This window comes from Aspergillus viridinutans (assembly GCF_018404265.1).
Source record: "Aspergillus viridinutans IFM 47045 DNA, scaffold_2, whole genome shotgun sequence".
NCBI lineage: Eukaryota > Fungi > Ascomycota > Eurotiomycetes > Eurotiales > Aspergillaceae > Aspergillus > Aspergillus viridinutans.
Genome location: NW_025091218.1, coordinates 2,824,606 through 2,844,299, shown reverse-complemented (window position 1 = coordinate 2,844,299; position 19,694 = coordinate 2,824,606). Strand labels below are relative to the sequence as shown.

Genomic DNA, 19,694 nt, shown 5'->3' with positions numbered 1-19,694 from the left:
TTCTTTGTATTCTTCTTCCTCAGCGCATGCCGATTGATTCCCCTTTGGTTGCATACTCTTGGATTGAGCGTTCAGCATGATGTATAGTTAAGGGAAGGATTCATCTGTATTTGAGAGAGTGTATCTATAATCCCGGATGTAAATGGATCGAAGATGACGTATCAGGTGGCCTATTACGTTGCTCGCCGTCGCGAAACAAAGATTATGTCTGCCACATTCATAGACAAGAACGACCGTCAAGGTCCAATTAGTTCTAGGGCAAAACTATCATACAAGCGTTAGGATATCTCAAACTAAGCGAAACAAGACAAGATAGGACACGCGATTCCGCCCCAACAGCATCAATCGTGACAGAAGCCATATACGTGCATATGCATACAAAGTACTCATCGTAACAATTGCAAGAGTTCCAGATCCTTCGCGACGGCTGGACTAAAGGGCGCGCAGTCCTCCAGGAAACGCAGCATCTCGTCGGTCCATCGTTCCCAGCCGACGGGGAGGGCCTTGCGGAGGCGCGGATCGGGGTGATGGGAGACACAGTAGAAGAGGAGGACTTGGCCGAAGAACCTGATGATGGCGCGTCAGTACGTGCAGCGCGGTGTAGGCCATGACAAGACAAGACGAGGCAGGGAGGGTAGGTAAGCTTACTGGGAACAGAAAGCGAACTTGATCGGGATGCAGCTTTTCATTTTGCGGAAGATGCCGCCAACGGGGGGCCAGTCCATTGCGTGGCGGAGGCCGTTGCGCATTTGCTCGAGGTCGTGGTCTGTTATGTGTTGCGGGATCCGGAGCGCTTTGTACAGATACGGCCGGCCGATGTGGAAATTGGCAATCATGTAGCGGCCGCGTAGCATTGCCTCTGTGAGTGCTATGGCGGGTGAAAGGGGCCGGTTGTGATCGATGGGGAGAGGGGGGGAGATCGGGGCCGGGGAAGGGTTCGGGTCCATAGGGGTGCTGGGTCGAGGGTCAGAGAATTGCAGCGCGGGAGGGAGATTGATGCGCCATTGCTCGAGTTGGTGGCGGAGTTCGGTGTTGACGGCCGGGAGAGGGAAGGTTCCTGAATCGGCTGAGGACGGTGTTAGAGGCCTCGGGCAGCACAGGAGGAACAGGTTCAGAGGCGAAGACTTACAGTAGAAGTACAGTGAATGACGTATCCGGGTAAGGATGATACGGTGGGCGACCTGCGCGAGGAAATGGTACTGGAAGAAGGATTCGTCAATTTCTTCCGTAGAGGACGAGAAGCGAGCTGGCACGAAGCCGACGGATTCGAAGCCAATAAATTTAGGGATAGGGACGAGTTCCTCGAGACGTGAAAGTCCGCTGGGTGGAAGATGCAATTCCTGTACAAGGATGGTCTCGTTCATGAGAGTGTTCCAGTATACCCGTGATTTCATGTCTCCTTCCCACTCATCGAAATTGACATCATGGCTTCGATTGTTAGTGGTTGAAAGCATTGCATGCCGGAAGGGAAGTCAACCAACTTACTTGGTTAGCATTGATAAACAGCACGTAGCAGCGCGGTGAATCATGGCCCAGGAATCCATGGGACGCAGGATCTGGCTGTAGTATACGCTTCGATATCAGGTCAGTAGGCGCTCGTTTGGGGGAGAAATGAAGCACTTACGAAGACAAGAGGTAAAATTGACAGCTCTGAATGTCGTTGTGGCACATCAGGAAGCCAATCCGTCTCCGAGCTTCATTGAAGAACCGTAAGCCTGGCGGCACCTCGTGGATGACCCCCATCCACTCCGGCGGTTCAAAGCGACTGCTTCGAGTTCCTGGCAAAGGATAGTTTCCTTCCTGATGGCTCAGGACAGCCAGACAGCCCAAGGCCATCACATTAAGAACCAGGCAGGTTTCAATGGTGTAACCGAACCCGCTCTCAATCGCCGCACCCAGTGTAAAAGCGAAATAGAAGGTCTTGTCCATGATCGGCGTGAACAGATTGAAAGTAGCGAAAAATGCGTCCGAAAGTCCCTTGATCATACCAAGGGGCAGTGCTTCCAGCCAGTCCTCTCCGGCCTGCGGGGGATACGGATATGTATACATAGACAGATGGGGACGCTTCATCTCCAGGTCAATCACATAGTTCCTCCCCAGTCGTTCATGGGCTTCGAGAAGTCTCTGGGGCAAGATCTCTCGAGCTCCAGGCCAGAGGATCACGCCGTGTTGACTGAAAGAGATCGAGATATGGCCATTGGAGTCGGTTGTATTGGGCCGTTCATCAAACACAAAGTCATCCGGCTCCCCATTTTCGGGTGTGAGATGCTGCGACTGGGAGTTTGACAAGGCAGCATGCTTGTCACTGGCGCGGCCACTCTGTCTCGGGGTAGCTGCATCTCTCAGGCCCTCGAGTGCATTAAGCATCTGTTGATGGAGAGGCTGCATGTCATCACGAACAGCCGACGAGATGTTCTCGAGCTTTGTCTCCAGGCGATGGAGAGTGCTCATGATCAGACTAAGCGACTGATCTCGTCTGGAAAGAATGTCAGCGACAGGAAGCCCCCGCCAGGCGCTATCATCCCTGGGGACTTACTTGGACGATTTGCGCTCATTGTAGACGCATTCCAGGCCGAGCGACTTGCACAGTCCACATTTTGGGCGCGATTCATCGCACCTGGTCTTTTTCAGACGGCAAGTTTCACATGCCTATACTTATGTCAACGATGGACCTGATGGCATTACAAGGCGGAAAACTTACTACAGTGGCGATGAAGCTCCTAGGCTTCTTGACGGACCCGCTTAGAGACGGGGGTGGTTCTGGTGACAGGAGATCATTGATGGGCAACAGGCCATTGTGGCTGTTATCGATAGGCTCTGGTGGTGAGCCACCGTGGAACAATGACTCCTCGTACGGACGCTTGCTCATATTGCATGGTTGGCAAGTCGACGATCCCTTTTTACTTCAGGATCACCGATACATCATTGAACAATCTATCCGGTAGGTGCCCGTATTAATCGATGATGATAAAACAATATCCCTTTAGGTACTCTCTATGGGATAAGATATCACCATCGAATTCCCGAAGCGGAAGAGTCTTTTCTCTCCGTCTCGGCGGTGGGTGCGGCCGAAGCCGACGAGCCAATCACATCAGCCAATCCTACATCATCTCATTTGATGTCTCTCTGAATTACTGATATCAGATAGAGTATTTCAGCTTTGTGGAAGGTCTTTAGAGTAATGCGTGAACAGATTCTTATGCATGAACGGAACAAGCATCCGCTGCTGCTGATGCACCATACAGATCTGGGACATCATGACTGAAGATTCATTCCAAGTCATCGAGCTCGCTGAAAAGTAGGCGAGAATTCCCATGAGTGACATCTGAGTATCTGCCATGTCGCAATCAGAAAGATACTCTGATAGAAGATGTCAGACGGAATGATTCCAGTTGCACCTCCGCATGCAAGATATGTCACAATCCCACCTTCCAATGAGACAATACTTACGTAGATACCAAAAATTAAATAGCCGAGCCAAAAATGAGACATTGTCAAACAAAGATGAAATCAGGTGGAATGTTGTTGAGGGGATTCTGGCAGTTGGTGGGGGAATGGATCATGATGGTAGTGACATATGCATATTCCTGCGTGCCTATGCAAGAGGTTGTTCTTGAAGCTGACTCGAGAACCGTTTGCTGACGGCAAACACGCTGCTTATTGTGTGACAGCCACGGAAGCTCATGGACAGTACTGCGTAGACTGCCAGTCCGTCATGAAGAGGGCTATGGAGACCAAAGAACGGTCTCATATTGTTATTTATCGCTTGTCACTGGGTGGAATGTTACACCAGAATATGCCATCATTCCTTTCAGCAAGCGCAGGAGAGGAGTCGACTCGTCAGACGAGGATCAAGGATGGATCAACGTGGGAGCATCAGTGGGATAAGTCTCATGTAGGGTGGCTATCTGGTGATAGTACTCCGTACAGAAAGGGAGTATTCATGATGCAGCCTGGATGTGCCTTGTAGATCAATCTGCTAATTGTAGTCAGCATTGAAGGAAGGACTCTTTACGCAAATGCGGACATGACAATAATCAACAAAGCAAAAATGCGGAGGCCTCTCAATGACTCAATCCAGAAGAAATGCGCGATTCATGTTCTTTATGATGCATGATAATTACCAACGTCAATTTGGAGAGCTGCTTATGCGCGGATGATCTTTTTACGTGGGTTTCAGGAGCAATTCAGGAGTAAGTCCCAATCATCCTGACTACGTCGCTCTAGCTCTGACAAGGCCGGCTGTCAGCCATGTCCTCGTGAACTGTTGTAACCTCACGCCATTAAGGTACATCAATTCTTAACGGCTATTCTACAATAAATACTGCTTATAGCTGTATTCAAGTATTTGGACTCTTTACAGGTGACACTTGGGAGGCTTCAGAACTACGAGGAAGGTGAGATAGAAGCAATAGGAAGACGTTGCCTTTTTGGACTCACACAGTCTGGGAAGGCTAGATTAAGCGCTCACCGGCTCAACCATGCCATTATCTATATCACATCCTGTTTACGGGAAATCGTAGACATCATACAAGCAAAACATGTCTGATCTCGTCACTTTGACTCCAATCCTTCGCATAGCTGGTCTTGTTAAACGGACACCACTGCTCTTCACTCGTCGTCTCGTTCCCTCAGCATCTAGTCCTCCCTTCAGTCCCGTTCGAACTATATCCGCACATCCAGAGTTCCAATATGAGGGATTTTACCGTTACTCAAGCGGGAGATGGTTGTGGGACGAGGATATGCAGCTCCGCAATCGATACAAACGGTTCCTATATGACAAAAATCGCGGAGGGCGGATTCAATAAGGTCTTCCGACTTGTTACGGATGATAACTCGACAGTGAGTGCACGTATACCATATCCTAACGTTGGACATTCGTGCAAGACAACTGCGTTGCGACCATGGTTTTTGTAAGTCATCTTTCCCTGAGAATGAGGCATAGAAGCATACCTCTGACCCTTCGCAGGCTCGGACTATCCTTGAAATACCTGTCGCAAAAGTCTTAGCTTGGAGTGAAAAGCAGATAACCCTGTGGGATCAGAATATATACTTATGGAGGAAGCTACTGGGAGGCAACTTGGCGGGATCTGGGATGATCTGAAGCTTGCTCATAAGTTGAAGATTGTTGCTATTGAAAAGAAGCTCCTATCTCGATCGTTTACGCGATATGTCAAGGCAAAACTCCCCCTATGCCCATACGAGCTTTACAACAAGTTGCTGGATGTTTCCGACTATCTTTTGCCGAACAATAAAGAGCTGAACAGGTCTACCATCTGGCACTGGGATATCCATGCTCCGAATCTATTTGTTGAGGGGAACACGGTTACTGGACTTATAGACTGGCAGGATATCTGGGCTGGTCCTCTCTTCCCGACGTCCGAAATTAGTAGCTTACAATGGAGAAATCATGCTGGAATTCCCCAGCACTACAAGGATATCGACGACAAAGACGAGAGAGCTCGGATCCGGGCTCAAGTGGAAAAATCTATTGTACTCTGGGCATATGCATCCGACACAAAGAGGACAAACCCAGTCCTCCACGAGAACATTGACTTACCTCACGGGCGTACAAGAAAAGACGCAGTAGTATTTTCTACAAACACTTGGGATGACGATATCCTACCCTTCAGACAGTGCCTTATCCGTGTCGCGCGTATGTTCTCCTAGCTATACTTTAGATTCAATGTGACCAACAAATATACGAACCGCAGCCATTGGGATGAGATGAACAACGAGGTTGCTTGTCCGATCAAGTTCACGGACGAGGAACTGAAAACACACTATCGAGAGGGAGAAGGTTGGAATGAGCAAGCAGAGTTTTGGGACGCACTGCGAGGGTTTTTGGACCGTGATGGTTGGACTTCGAATGAGGATTACGAACGTGCACTTGAAACCTTCGCTGAACTTAGAGAGCCTGGATTGATTGCAGGATCTAACATGAGATGAGCGATTGCATTTTGAAAAGCAAACACGCCGTGCTGCGAGAAATCCCTCAGGATAGATCATGCTTTACCATCCACTTGAATTGATGTTCTATTGCACCTGATCCACTTATGGCCTACTTGCCACGGGATGTCCTTAAGAAGATCCTAAGTTGGCAGTTTAGACTCAATGGCGAAGTTGTCGTCCAATCTCAAAAAAATGCTCAAGGTAAAGTGCAATAGAAGGAAGGACCCCCTGATTCTTGAAACCGGGGAAACGCAGCCACTGAGCCCAACCGTACTCAATACCTATTCTCCGCGCTCAGGAAACGCGGTGGCACCGTTGACAAGACAGCACTTGATGAATAGAGGCGTCCTCTTACAGCAGGCCTCAACTCTATCTACGAGTACAGTTCGGTCTGCTGAGACTCGATAGTCAGAAGCCAGTGCCAGAAATCCAGCAAAGGTCCCAGAGAACGGGGAATAGATCCCACTAGATAGACACTGGATACTCGGTCGTCTGCACAGCTTCCGGCAATGATCCTAATTAACTTTGGAAGATTGCAGGTGATGTATGTCCGGTTTATGTATTACCCCATATGGAGAGAGATTGTCAAGTGGGACTGTACGATAGAGGTAAGCACAGCTATCTACCTAAAGTTTGGACCTCTTTGGACAAATCACATCATTGTGAGGTTAACCCCATTTTGACATTGTCCAATGCCCATGAAGATAGGACCGAGGAATTTCCATACGACTGGGCGACTCGAAGATCGTGCGGGGTAATCGACAGACTAGTTGTATTTGCAACGGCAGGTTGCTGGATCCCTCTCATATTTTTGAGGTTGCTTAGTGCAGAAAAGAAGGCTGGTATTATGATTATTGTAGATCCTCTTCCGCCACATGGGAGGGAATTTTTGATCATGCGACTTCGTAACCTTCAGAAGGTGGGAATTCCTCTGTTGCCTCTTGCGCTATGGACATGTTGTGGTGCACAATGACTAGTCAGAAATCATACAATCATACCCACCACTATGGTTCTTATTCTGGCAGGGAAAGTAGACATGCGACCCGAAGATAGTCTGCGTAATTTTGTATGTTATTGTTCTGCATGGTTGACCAGATTGACCAGAGATATGGCTGATCTGGAGGACGGAAACTGTGCCTTCTCTGTGTTCTCCAACCTCAATATCGTTCAAGGCGCATTCGGTACGGACTACATGCACAAGGTATCTATCTATGTAGGGTAGATCCATGCATTGGGGGAATACTCTGTCCCACCAGAGCAGCCAACCATACTTGCCCGTAAGTGTTTACAATTATCCTGAAGCGACTTGACTAGGAAGCCAATATGGGCTACCTTATACAAGGGAAATAATCCCTATGCAGTTAGAGAAAGAGGTCCCCACAGCCCACGGATGACTGCTGAATTGACTCTATCCGACGTTATTCTTGTCAGCGCCCAGCCGCGCTGCTAATGGACATAATGGAATGTATTAGCACTCGTAGACATACGTATCTAAACGCAACGGCTGAAGCTGCTGTGGTGAATAAGCGTCCATCATTCCAGCCATCCATGCAGAATCTGCCAAACCTAACGATCAATACGAGAAGCTGAGTTGGCGAGAAGATGCGCTCAACCCCGAAGGTAGGGTAGACACCCGACGGTAGGTCGGATTACTCCTCTGGTTGGTTTCAACTGGCGTTTCCCTTGTGAGTGGAACGCGAAGTGATCCAAAAACGGACGCCTTGGTCAATCGACGGCAACTGAAAGTGCCAGATGTCGAGTATGGCGAAGCAAGAGCGCCGTGCTTGTCAACCACCGGCCAATATTTGAGGAACACCCCAGTACGATAACGACAAGCATAGACGAGGGAAGTCTCCAGCCATCTCTGAGAACCCTAGCAAAGACGCATGTCTTTGGGACCAAGGTCACCAAAGTATCAAAATACCTTGCTGGAAGGAATCTCCAATGAACGACTTGGTGCCACCACACTTGACAATCAACTAGAGGCAAGCATCAAGCTCAGATTGCCCAATTGGGATTGATTAAATGATTTGAGAAGGTTGCCCGATCCGTAGGGAAGCATAGAAAGTGATGGAAAGTGATAGAATCATAAGAGTGCCGTCAGCCAACAGATAAGTGATCTCTTTTTGTAGCGGCAGCGGGAAACAGACCACGAGAGGATGGTGTGGTGTGTTTTGTATGGTTGATCCGGAGGGAGCTTATCGCGTGATGCCAGCTAGGGCGGTTGATCAAGGTGATGTCCGCGATTGGTGATCGGGGAAGTAATCTGAAGTAGTTAAGGTACCAAGTTGGACTAGACAAGTCTCCTCAACAGCCCAGAAGGTACTGTGTACCTGCTTATAAGGAAGTATATGTCATGCTCTCCATGATTTGTATGCACCCTCGACCAATCTTCCAGTCTGCTGTGCTGTACACTGTACCCTGTGAGTCGGTCTCAGGGCAACAGCAGGTGCATCATTCAGAAACACGCAACGCCAACTGCAAGGTCAAAAAAGTCTACACTTTACTCCGTAGAGACACATGCATACAGAAAGGAAGCGGTCAAGCTTGGGCTAACGTAGGCCGCAGCTCAAGGGCCTTTTCCCGCTCCCTCACCGCCGAGATTACACACTTTGATGGAAAGTCAGTCCGTCCATTCCTCTGCCAGCTGTTGCCAGGCATGCGCATCCAGCATGCATGCCAGCCACGGCCAAGCCGTTTTTTAGGTCCTTTCCTTGACGACGAGTTGAGATTGTTGTCTTCACAGTGACAAGAGCGGCAGCCAGTCGAATATTATGATTGACTGGCCATGCATTGTTCATTCTTCCCTCCTTGATGAATGTGTCAAGTGTCACCCCGCCCGCTGCTGTTGAAATCTGATACATTGGTTTCTCAGGTGTAATTGCTTTTCGAAAACCCCGCAAATTGATACAATTCCATGATTATTGCAGGACTTGTGTTTGAGAATCCCGCGCGCCAAAGGCTGTTCAACGTTGATTGCGCAGATCAGGTATCAGTTGTGCGACACAGGGGGTGTTGCTTTCCATAAGCAGTACTGGGACCGTTTGAGCCGGGCCATTTGCAGGAAAATCTTATTGTTATAATCCAGGTACCTGTTCCTGTTCCTAAGAACTGGCCATCCCATATCTAGATCTTCGCTCGTTTGACTTTAATTAATATTTAACCCACCTAGTAGAGAGGTATGACAGGGATATCAATAAAAATACCCTAATATCGCTCTAATATGATGCTAAATGCTGATATCTTTTCCTGAAATGACGTTTCCCCATGCTTTCCTTTGGATCGAAGTTATCCTTGACACCCCAGGCTTTCTCAGGTCTCAGACACTCGAGCCAGGTGATCATTGGTCACTGCGCTATCCGATTTGGTGTGGCGTCATGCAGCCTGAATTTAGTATCAATTCGGCGGCTCCCTATTGGTTCAGATTGCAGTAGCGGCAGTGCATGTAGCCGAAAATGGAGTAGCCTTACCGCCACCGTTGCTCCGCCATCGGCGAGGGAATTACTGGGGGTGGCCCATGATGCATCATCGTCTTCCATCATCCGGTTGACTAGTCGGGTTCACCACCGAGGGTCTCGCCCAGTATCGACTCGCACATCATTGTTTACCCATACCCAGCTGCCCTTGATGGCAAAAGCCGGGCATTGCTCTAGATGGAAATTGTGGTGCAATTGCAAAATTGGAGACGGAAATGCCAACTGGTTATACGTTATGGTCTCTTTGAGATATCAACTACTCACGCTCCCAAGGTAGTTGTTTTTCTTTTATCACTCTAATGAAGCATGTCCTCTTAAGACCCTGTTTAGTCTTTGGACCTGCAGGAACTTGTTTAGCACCGTTGTTCCCTTTGATTACTTGGTACCTAATATGTACGATGGACGGAGTATTTCCAGGCATATCTGATTTGCTGTCCAGCCTACCACAGCTGCGGAACTCAGTTAACCAAGAATCAAGACAGAATACTAGGTACCTTATGCTTTTATCAGCTGCTCCACAGTAGGTCTAACAAGCAAAGTCTGTTATATCTAATGCATAACCGCTGATCCAAGTAGCGAATGTACACTCCTGGCCCTGGGAATCAGGGACTACGTAGCAGATTCATAAATGGATCCGAATTTATCATAGGGAGGGAGGCTACATGAAGACTCGAAAATCAATTGACTGTGCTCAGGAATGCCTGGAGAGTTCTAATTCCTTTCGAGTACCTGGGTGATAATGATTTTAATTACTGGAACGCTACGAACTGATACATCGTCATGTGGCCAAGGGGAACAACAATAAATTATCCTTTCTCAACGACTACCTAAGACTCAATATTGGAGCTAGTGATTTGGACTTTTGTTTCCTTAGTTCTAATAATGAGGATATTCAAGATAATAATAATAGAGATGATAAGGTACCTTAGTTGTGATGACGAGGATGGGAAGGTTTGCTGTAGTTACCTGTCCATAAGGTAGGATGAATCACTCAGGGGGGTGTGGGGCCATTTCCGAAAACAGACTCGACCTGCTAGTGCCGCCTGCGACCTGCCCTGCACCCGTCTGCCAGCAATCAGGAAGGGTGGGCCGACCGAAGATCACCCCTTCGCACGTATTGTCGTTACCTCGTTACCTAAGTTACTTTACCTACCAGTCGTCACCACGAGGGCGACGTATTGGTATGGCGAGTATGACAACAGATTGGCTCAGATAGAATCCACTAGTGGACCCACATAGAACTTCGTCCAGTCGTAGGACGTTTCGAGCTCGTTCGGCCGCTTTCTCTCCGTCACTGGCCTGTTACCTTACTTCCTGCTCCCCCAAGGTTCCGAGTGCCGTCTTTGCCTTAGGTAACGGAAGTATTTGCCTGCACCCCCTCCTCCCTTACTATTACATAACCATACCCGGCCCAACAACCTGACATTATTGCTCATCGCTGGTCTATAGTTGCAGTCATACTCCGTACAGTACCCGCAATCTCCTTATCCATCCTCTCCCCATCCCTATCGCCTCGTCTTCCTACTCCATACTCCTAGTCTGTCCCTGTTCCTTCTCTTCTTCTCCCATCTCTATCTTTGATCCGACGTCTCTTTCCTCCTACTCTTCCTCCTCATCATCGATTCGAACCCACCTGAGCTTTTAAATCGTCCGTCCACCACTACCTACATACCTACCTAATTTGCCTCCCGACCGTCTGCTCGACTCCTCTCATCCTTATCCGGATCAACCACGACCCTCACCAGCCTCCTTCTTCTCGACCTCAACCCGTTGCGACTTGATAGTGCTTCTTAATTCCTAAAATCAGATCAGGTCCTTGTTTCTCCATCTGTTCTGAGCAGGTGCACTCATCTTGTCTGCTTCGAGCTCCTCTCACCGCTGTATCGTCTCTTTGGCCTCCCGAACACCTCCAGCTACCGTGACTCATACCGCTAGTCAACCACGGATAAGAAGTCATTTGTAACCAACCTTTCTGCGACTTGCAATTCACTCCAGAACCGTGCTACATTGCAACAAATATACTAGGTGTGAGGGTATCGGTTCGTTTGAGCGTGAGATCTGCCTCGCTGTCTGTCAATCTCCGCCAAACCAGGGCCGGGTGCTGATATCTGGGTCTTCGACTCTGTTGAAGACGCCTGATAACAGTTGTCCATTGCCTTCTCTGGCCCTTTTATATACCAGCTCTCACCTCTGCAAGTTTTGCATTGCACGCCCTCTTGAACTCATGACTTATTAATTCCTCGGCTTCTGAGTCACACCATCTTCCTCGCCCTTCAGCCTGGTGTTCGAAGGCAGCTCTATAAGTTACGAGACTTGTTTGTTATACTTTGGCATTAAAGTTACGATATCACGCAGCGTTTCTATCGTCTCTCAATTTCTTCTCACCTCATATCTTCTCGTGTCCTTCTACCGGACATAGCCGTTCACTCGAAACTCGTTCTTTATTCATTCGATTCAGTCTCATTCTCTGAAACGATATACAGATGAACCAATAACGGTCTTTACTATTTCCTTGCCTCGTCAAACCCTCCCCGGGTACTCTGAACCGCGCTCCGCACCCACTGTCATCTTTCCCTTTTGTTATCATCTCCGGTATTTATATGAAAGTCTGAGTCAACAATCGGTGTTTCTCTTTTCATCTCGTTCGATTCTTTTCTACTCCCTTTGTTCGTTGGTCCTCTTCGGTGGTCAAGGTCTTCTTGGCATTGCAGACCTGGTTTTCCTTCTTGATCATATTTTATAGCCTGGTTGCTTTTTCTTGCTTTCTGTTCTGCATTGGCCTTCCGAGAGGTCTCATACTGCCTGATCAACCTTTCCTCTTTTGTCTAAAGAGACAGCTCTCACGGACCGCCACCGATCCTCTCTTCCAACGACCGCATATCCTTTTTCAAACGAACGTCATGCTGTCCGAATCATCAGTCATGGATTGCTTGAAGAACAATTTTGTTAAAGGTCAGCTCTTGGATGGCCGTTTTAGGACCGTGGCTCCCTTGAACCATGGATCCTTTGGTATGGTATTTCTCGCTACAGATATCAAGACCGGTCAAGATGTGGCCATCAAGTGTTTGACCAAGGCACCATCCGATGATCCATCGGCTCCATATGCGATCGACGATCGTTTTGAAGAGCTTCATTGTCACAAGCGCCTTGCCCACCACCCGAATATCGTGAATCTTATTCACTCATTCGAGACAGAGGCTCATTTGTACCTCGTTCTGGAGTACTGCGCCAACGGCGATCTTTATGAAGCAATTCGGCACAACCGCGGTCCCTTGGAGACGGAGCATGTTCGCGATTTCATGCTGCAGCTGGTTAGTGCTGTTGAGTTCCTTCACTCGAATGGCATGTACCACCGTGACATCAAACCGGAGAACATCTTCTTGACGCAGGACGGCACGATGAAACTCGGTGACTTTGGCTTGGCAACTCGTGCTGCTTGGTGTCATGAAGCGTGCGTTGGGAGCGACCGCTACATGGCCCCCGAACAGTACGACCCGGGTGCTAATGGCTATTCGCCTGCCAAGGCTGATATTTGGGCGATTGGCATCTGTTTGCTGAATGTCCTCTTCGCTCGCAATCCCTTTGCAACCCCCACGGAATCGGACATTCTCTTCGTGGATTACGTTCGTGACCGCCAGTCTCTCTTCGACATCTTCACCAACATGTCCCAGGATACTTTTGAAATCCTGAGATTTGCCTTGGCCGTCGATCCTGAGAAACGCTCGCTCGCCGGTGTCCGTGATGCCCTCGTGCGAGCGGTTTCCTTCACTACCGATGATGAGGTATTGGACGATTTCTGCACTGACGACCGCGAGGTTGTTCCTGCAAGTGCCAACCGCGAGCCTCTCCGTACCCCCTCGGTCCAAACCACATTTGCACACCAAGGCGATTCTTTCCCCTGGGCCAAAGCTTTGCAATCCAGCCCGCCCCAAGCCATCCGCCAGCTGTCTGCTATCCCCGACAACGAGAGCTACTCCGAAGACCTCTTCCCTGCCTCGGAAACGGCTGGTACTTCCTGGTTCTCCGTTCATCAGGGCACTCCATCTATGGCATCCGTTCTCGACTCCTCTCTGGGTGAATCTCTCAAGTCTACTGCCTTCCGTCCGATTGCCCCTAGGTACCCACCTCCTTCGGATCCTGTGCCAATCACAGGTTCTCTTCCGAGCCATGCAGCCAAACCGGTACCTTCTCTGTCCATGGTGTTCGGGCGGAACAAGAACGACCAGATTTCGAAGAGCTGGAGCGACCTTTGGGATGAGGATGAGGAATCCGAACATGAGGATGTCGTCTTCCAAGAACGGCACGAGACAAACTCCCGTAGCTGGAGCCATGAGAGCAGCGGCATGGATGTTCCTACTCCCGCGACTGGTCTTCTTGAGCCCAAGTCATCCTCGCTTCTCAATGCCCGTTCTTCTGCGCAGGAGACGCCTCCCACCAAGCCCGTCGACATTACTGCCAAGTCACCTCTCACCGATGTTGGTACTTCTGCTGTGAGGTTGACTCCTCGCTTCTCGCAAAGCTCACCCAAGAAGTCGAATCTGGACAAGTGGGCTGCGCTAGGCGATAAAAGAAGAAACTACAAACCTACGGAAAGATCATTCGGCCAGCCGAAGACTTCAAACACCATGAGTTGGCGAAAGGATTGGGGCCTTGGCTCATCCGGATTCGACTACGGATCTTGGGCCAAGAAAGATAACCTCGCGCATCAGGACCGTCGCCGCCGCCCGTTCCCGGAGAAGGGTAAGCGCCGTGATGCCGTGGAATCTCCCAAGGCCGTGAAGCCTTTCATTCCCTGCGGTTACGATGGAAGCATCGACGAAGATCTTGATCTTGTGGGTGGCTGGCACGACCTTCATCTCTAACGTCATCACCATCGTCTTCTCACCTTGTGTCCAATGTCCTTCCGTCCCGTTGTTCCGTCTCATCCATTTTGGAAGAAGAGCAGAGAAAACCTATATACGTCCCCCTTTTTTTTTTTTTTTTTTTTTTTTTTCCACTTTTTGATTTTCTCTTCAACACTTTCCTCGCCTCTCTCCTATTTTCATTGAGAAAACAAAGTGCACTCTCATAGATAGAATTTCTTGTTCACGGCATTGGAGCGCGTGGTCATGTCTGTCGTTTTTATTCCTGTATATTATAGCTCGCTCTGGAGCATGCAAGCGGTGGCGGCGAGCAGTTCAAAAGTGACTCATCAGCGGATTAACCACTGGGATTGTATTCCAAGGAGGTTGGGCGCTCTGTTCGAGTTCAACATTATGTGTTCACATACTCTTCAACAACATCAAAAGGTGCAATGTGTGACGGTTTGGCAATGGCACAGGGGCAAGGTGTGACGGTGCATGGCGAATGAGATGGATGGTTTACGTTCGACATCCACTATTCATCGAATCTTCTGCACGAGTCTGAAGGAAAAAGCGGGGAAAAAAAGGAAAAGCTGCGGGAATAGCGACTATTGTTGTCTTCCACTTTCTGTCTATGTTGGTTCCTTTGAAAGAGCCAAGGCACTGTACTGTATGTAGCTAGCTAGGTGGAACAGCTGATTAGGTAGGCTGTGAAGTGGACAATAATCCCAAGGAATAGTCCTGAATCAATAATTTCTCGTGAATCGTCTCTTGGTCTCATTAATTACCCTAGTAGTTCAGTTAAAAGGAAATGAATCCCCGAGTGTGCACATACATAGCTGCCTATCAACTCCATCGCGATACATTCTCGAAGCGGTGACGAGAGTGGAAAAGGCGGTCACAGACCGTTGGCCGATTGGGGACAGCCGCAGAAAGCCACCTCGACCTGACGCAGGGACGAATTTCTTTGCATGGGCTGCAATTGTGGACACAGTTTCATTTTTCACTCAGACATGTCTAATTAATACTGGCCATCGTTTTTAGAACACCAGTGCTCGAAAACCTGCCTTGCTCGCCTCTTTCTTCGATCTTCGTTCATTCTTTGCGACAACTGGCCCAAGCAACCGCGGCCGAATGCACGCGGTAAGCCCATGTACTGATAAGCCTTCTTTCGCTTTATTCTCCGGAGCGCTGACGCCATGATGCATTACTCTGAATGGTTTACAGAGGGCAATGTACACACCATGAATATGATCTAGTCGACTAATTCAAAACATCTTCCGACATCCCTTTATCAGTGGCGACTTCAGGGTCAAAGCGTGCTAGCAGAAGTTTAGCGGGATAACGGCTTTCGACTTGAGCATACCCTTTTTTCCCTTCTGCAGCACCGTGTGCATGATGCTTTTGGGGCGATGTGCGGGCGCATCTCTCGTTCATTTGGCCACCCTTGCCCTGCTTGCGGCTGGAGAAGCGGCACGGGAGCACTCACCGCCACTATGCCTGGCAAGGGGCTGGCGGGATACTGAGGCCGAGTTTATTCGGTGGCCTGTCTGCATCGAGACCCGATGGAGTAGGGCAGGAACTACGGTCACTGGGGGACCTTCTGTTACGGTGTCAACTATTTCAGAGAGTTCGTCGCCGACCAGCATCGCCAGCCCTGCGACTGAACAACAACACCCTGGTCAGGAGCAAGAGCTGGACACAGATTCGCCCCTCGATAACGCCAAGTTCCTATCCTTTGAAGATTGGAAGAAGCAGAATCTAGCAAAGGTTGGCCAGTCGGCGGAGAATGTAGGGGGAAACCGGCGTAGTGGGGTGGCAGGGAACGAGAGCCGACGACGGCCTACAGGGATCAGCAACGCGCTGGATTCGCTGGGAGAAGACGCGGAGATCGAACTTGACTTTGGTGGATTCGGGGCTGACGCGCCAGAGGCCGCGCAACCGCCGTCGTTTGGCTCGGGGGTTCACATGGGAGAAAGCGCGGGGTCGATTGATAGCGGACTTGGTGGAGATGGGAGTGCCCCATCTCCTGGAGTTCTAGGCAGCTCGCGCAGGAAAGACGCTGGGACTACGTGCAAGGAGCGCTTCAATTACGCCTCCTTTGACTGCGCTGCTACGGTGCTCAAGACCAACCCCGAGTGTCAGGGCTCGTCTTCCGTACTGATTGAGAATAAAGACAGCTACATGTTAAATGAATGTCGGGCTAAAAATAAGTTTCTGATTCTCGAGCTGTGCGACGATATCCTGGTGGACACTGTGGTTCTTGCAAACTACGAGTTCTTCAGTTCCATCTTTCATACCTTCCGGGTCAGCGTCTCGGATCGATACCCCCCAAAACCGGACCAGTGGAGAGAACTGGGGATTTTTGAAGCCAGGAATACCCGCGAAGTTCAAGCTTTCGCGGTGGAGAACCCGTTGATCTGGGCTCGGTATCTGAAGATTGAGTTTCTGACGCACTACGGAAACGAGTTCTACTGCCCTCTGAGTCTCATACGCGTCCATGGGACGACTATGCTGGAGGAATACAAGCATGATGGCGAGGCTAGTCGAGTTGACGATGAGATTGTCGACGTGACTTTGGAGCCGGACCATGCCGCCACTGACGCGGAGATTGCAGAGCCATCCGAAAATCCGTCTGACGTTGGTGCGGAAACTCGCGAAGGCACGGGCAAGAAAGTGCAGGCTCAACCCCAGGTTACCTGCCCGAACCCAGCACAAGGGCTGGAGAGGCTTCTGGCAAATTATGTAGATTCTGAGACATGCAGTGCGCAGGATACACCGACGAGACCTGCTGGCCAGGAAAGAACTGACGCAGCTGTCCAACATGACTCGTCTTCGAGGGACACCACGCCACCAGGACCCGAGGACTCTGTGCCTATCGTACCCGGTGCAGGTGATGGTACCAAAGACGCACCCGATGCTCGACGAGCTGCTGGACAGTCCGGAGCTGACGGCACCCCTTCTCCCGCTTCGACAGCCACCATATCTGAGCCTGTGCAGCACGATACCACGTCGGAAGCAGACCAGAAATCTACAGCCTCATCCCAGGAAGAACAAGTTTCTTCAGTAGACTCAACCAAATTTTCCGCAACTCAACCACCATCACCTAACCCGACTACGCAAGAGTCGTTTTTCAAGTCTGTCAACAAGCGGCTGCAGATGCTGGAGTCGAACTCGACTTTGTCTCTTCTATACATCGAGGAGCAGTCACGTATACTGCGTGATGCGTTTAGCAAAGTCGAGAAGCGCCAGCTGTCGAAAACCTCTACCTTTCTCGAAAATCTGAATGTGACTGTTTTGAATGAACTGAGACAGTTCCGCGAACAGTATGATCAGGTTTGGAAGACGGTTGCGTTGGAGTTTGAAACCCAGCGCATCCAATATCACCAGGAGATATTCTCCTTGAGTGCGCAGCTGGGTGTCCTGGCAGATGAACTTGTCTTTCAGAAGCGGGTCGCTGTGATTCAAAGCATCATGGTCCTCTTCTGCTTTGGCTTGGTCTTGTTTTCTCGGGGTGCAGTGAGCAGCTATATGGAGTTCCCCAGCGTGCAAAACATGGTGTCTCGATCCTACAGTTTACGATCGTCATCTCCACCATTTAGCTCGCCCTCCATGAGTCCCAGTTCTACCAGGCCGACGTCGTCATATCGAGGCGGTAACAGGAGGAATATTACGGACGACACGCAGGATAGTGCGCCGAGCCCGACTATCGCATACTCGCCGCCAACACCAACCTCAGAGACATCAGCACCATTTGAGTCAATAGAGAAACGAGAATCATCGCCAACCCCTGGCGATCTTGAATTGCCAAACATCGAACCTCCCCAGTTCCGGTCGCAAAGCAGCCCTCCCGTCTTGAAAGGCAGCGAAGACACTGATGATGGGGATTCAGAGGCGTCTGGATCCACGGAGGCGTGAGCACAATTACCCACCTATTGGGCCAGCGACACGGCTCGGGGATGCTCGCACGACCTCTAGAGTCATAAGGGGAGCATTGTCCGAGGGACGAACGGCTGTCACTCGGGCAATGGGCGGGTACAGAGTCATAAACAGTCTTTGTTGCAGATCTCGGCGGCCCGGAATGCTAATTCCTGCCATTCCTGAGGCGCTGGCTTACAAGCTGAGTTCTCGGGTTCAGCTGAACGCTAATCCGGCTCTTTGTCACCAGGCCTTGCACGGAATCAACCAAGTGACGTTGACTGGGGAACGCTAGCCTTCATGACTCCTTGATTTTATGCTGCAACAGTTCTCTGTACTCACTGCTGTAAAACAACAGATGAAGCAGTGGATGACCATTATATTTTCGTTTTATCTGTGTAGGACAGGGGCGGTTGTACAATTGTACTCGATATCATTCTGTCTATGTTTATATGTATGTTTAGATACCACTATGATTATGATTTGAATGACAGACGATGACTTGCCTGACATATCGCTATCCAATTATTATTTACTTATTCTCAAGCCTTCTCGTTTCTGTGCATATGATGTCAAGCATAGCAGCGTCAGAGTTCCCAGTGGCACATGTAGTTGCCATGACAACAATCGGCACGGTTTTTCTTTCTCTGCTTATCCATCGCTTCCTCCATCCAAGGTCATTCTGCATTCATTCTACATATTTCTCATCCATTACAATCATCTCCACGCTCTCCACTCAGGACAGGCTTATAATCTCGTGCTGAAAGCTCTCTGTGAATACGAACAAGAACGCTGAACGCACGTCTGAAAAATCCACCACTTTGTATACAATGGACTCCACACCCACCGCCCCTCTGGCCGACCGGTCAACAAACACCCATCTCGCTGCCAACCAGGACAAAGTGAACGATCTCAAGTCGGCATCGGAGAAGTTGGACTCAATAGAATACCATCGGTCGGTCCTGCAGGGTAAACTGCAGAATGAAGATAAGTGAGTTTTCCCCAAAGTGCTTGAGATCCGATTACTCTGGAGAGATGCGACGGGCAGAAAACTCTGTCCTGGTCATAAATCGTGCATCTTATCCAGTTGAAGGGGAGATTAGCAGAACATATCTGACTGTAAATTGCGAACAGAAACCAAGCGAGCTATGTTTCTCCGTCGGATGATATCATGAGTCCCTGCTCGAAGAAGCTGAGTGATCTCAAGGGGAAGCGGTTCAAGAAGTATGTCACCTACTTGAGTCGGAATATTATCAGATTTTCCTTTGAAGAAGATGCTAACTGCATTTGCGCAGTGCTGGAAAGCCTCAATCGCTCTTCGCCAAGCTTGGCAAGAAGAACTTTGAGCAGAACACGGCGGAACATAACAACAAGAACCTTGAAGATGACAGTACGGCCTAGACTTGGTCAATCACTCGATAGTATGCAGAGCAGAGGGCAAGACGTTGCATATTCCGCCTTTTCCTCATGCTTGTGCGCTGGTCGCATCGTTGTGAGGTAAAAGGTG

The 19,694-nt window shown here is 49.6% G+C and overlaps 5 protein-coding genes across 5 annotated transcripts; 4 read left to right on the top strand and 1 right to left on the bottom strand.

Annotated features, from left to right (window-relative positions):
• Window positions 1-386: 386 nt before the first annotated feature.
• On the bottom strand, window positions 387-2,869 carry Aspvir_004504 (putative C6 finger domain protein; the record flags this gene model as incomplete). Its single annotated transcript, XM_043267730.1, has 7 exons — window positions 387-567; window positions 649-1,066; window positions 1,130-1,428; window positions 1,486-1,572; window positions 1,625-2,476; window positions 2,537-2,649; window positions 2,702-2,869. The coding sequence occupies 7 exons, from the start codon at window positions 2,867-2,869 to the stop codon at window positions 387-389; spliced, it is 2,118 nt and encodes a 705-aa protein (XP_043123665.1).
• Window positions 2,870-5,055: 2,186 nt separating this feature from the next.
• Aspvir_004503 (phosphotransferase enzyme) lies at window positions 5,056-5,949 on the top strand (the record flags this gene model as incomplete). The annotated part of the gene is made up of 2 exons (XM_043267729.1): window positions 5,056-5,636; window positions 5,682-5,949. The coding sequence occupies 2 exons, from the start codon at window positions 5,056-5,058 to the stop codon at window positions 5,947-5,949; spliced, it is 849 nt and encodes a 282-aa protein (XP_043123664.1).
• A 6,400-nt stretch (window positions 5,950-12,349) lies between these two features.
• Window positions 12,350-14,290, top strand: Aspvir_004502 (putative serine/threonine protein kinase; the record flags this gene model as incomplete). Its single annotated transcript, XM_043267728.1, has 1 exon — window positions 12,350-14,290. The coding sequence occupies one exon, from the start codon at window positions 12,350-12,352 to the stop codon at window positions 14,288-14,290; it is 1,941 nt and encodes a 646-aa protein (XP_043123663.1).
• Window positions 14,291-15,667: 1,377 nt separating this feature from the next.
• Aspvir_004501 (Sad1/UNC domain protein) lies at window positions 15,668-18,187 on the top strand (the record flags this gene model as incomplete). The annotated part of the gene is made up of 1 exon (XM_043267727.1): window positions 15,668-18,187. The coding sequence occupies one exon, from the start codon at window positions 15,668-15,670 to the stop codon at window positions 18,185-18,187; it is 2,520 nt and encodes an 839-aa protein (XP_043123662.1).
• An 830-nt stretch (window positions 18,188-19,017) lies between these two features.
• On the top strand, window positions 19,018-19,588 carry Aspvir_004500 (Spo12 family protein; the record flags this gene model as incomplete). Its single annotated transcript, XM_043267726.1, has 3 exons — window positions 19,018-19,178; window positions 19,322-19,411; window positions 19,483-19,588. The coding sequence occupies 3 exons, from the start codon at window positions 19,018-19,020 to the stop codon at window positions 19,586-19,588; spliced, it is 357 nt and encodes a 118-aa protein (XP_043123661.1).
• Between the last annotated feature and the right edge of the window lie 106 nt (window positions 19,589-19,694).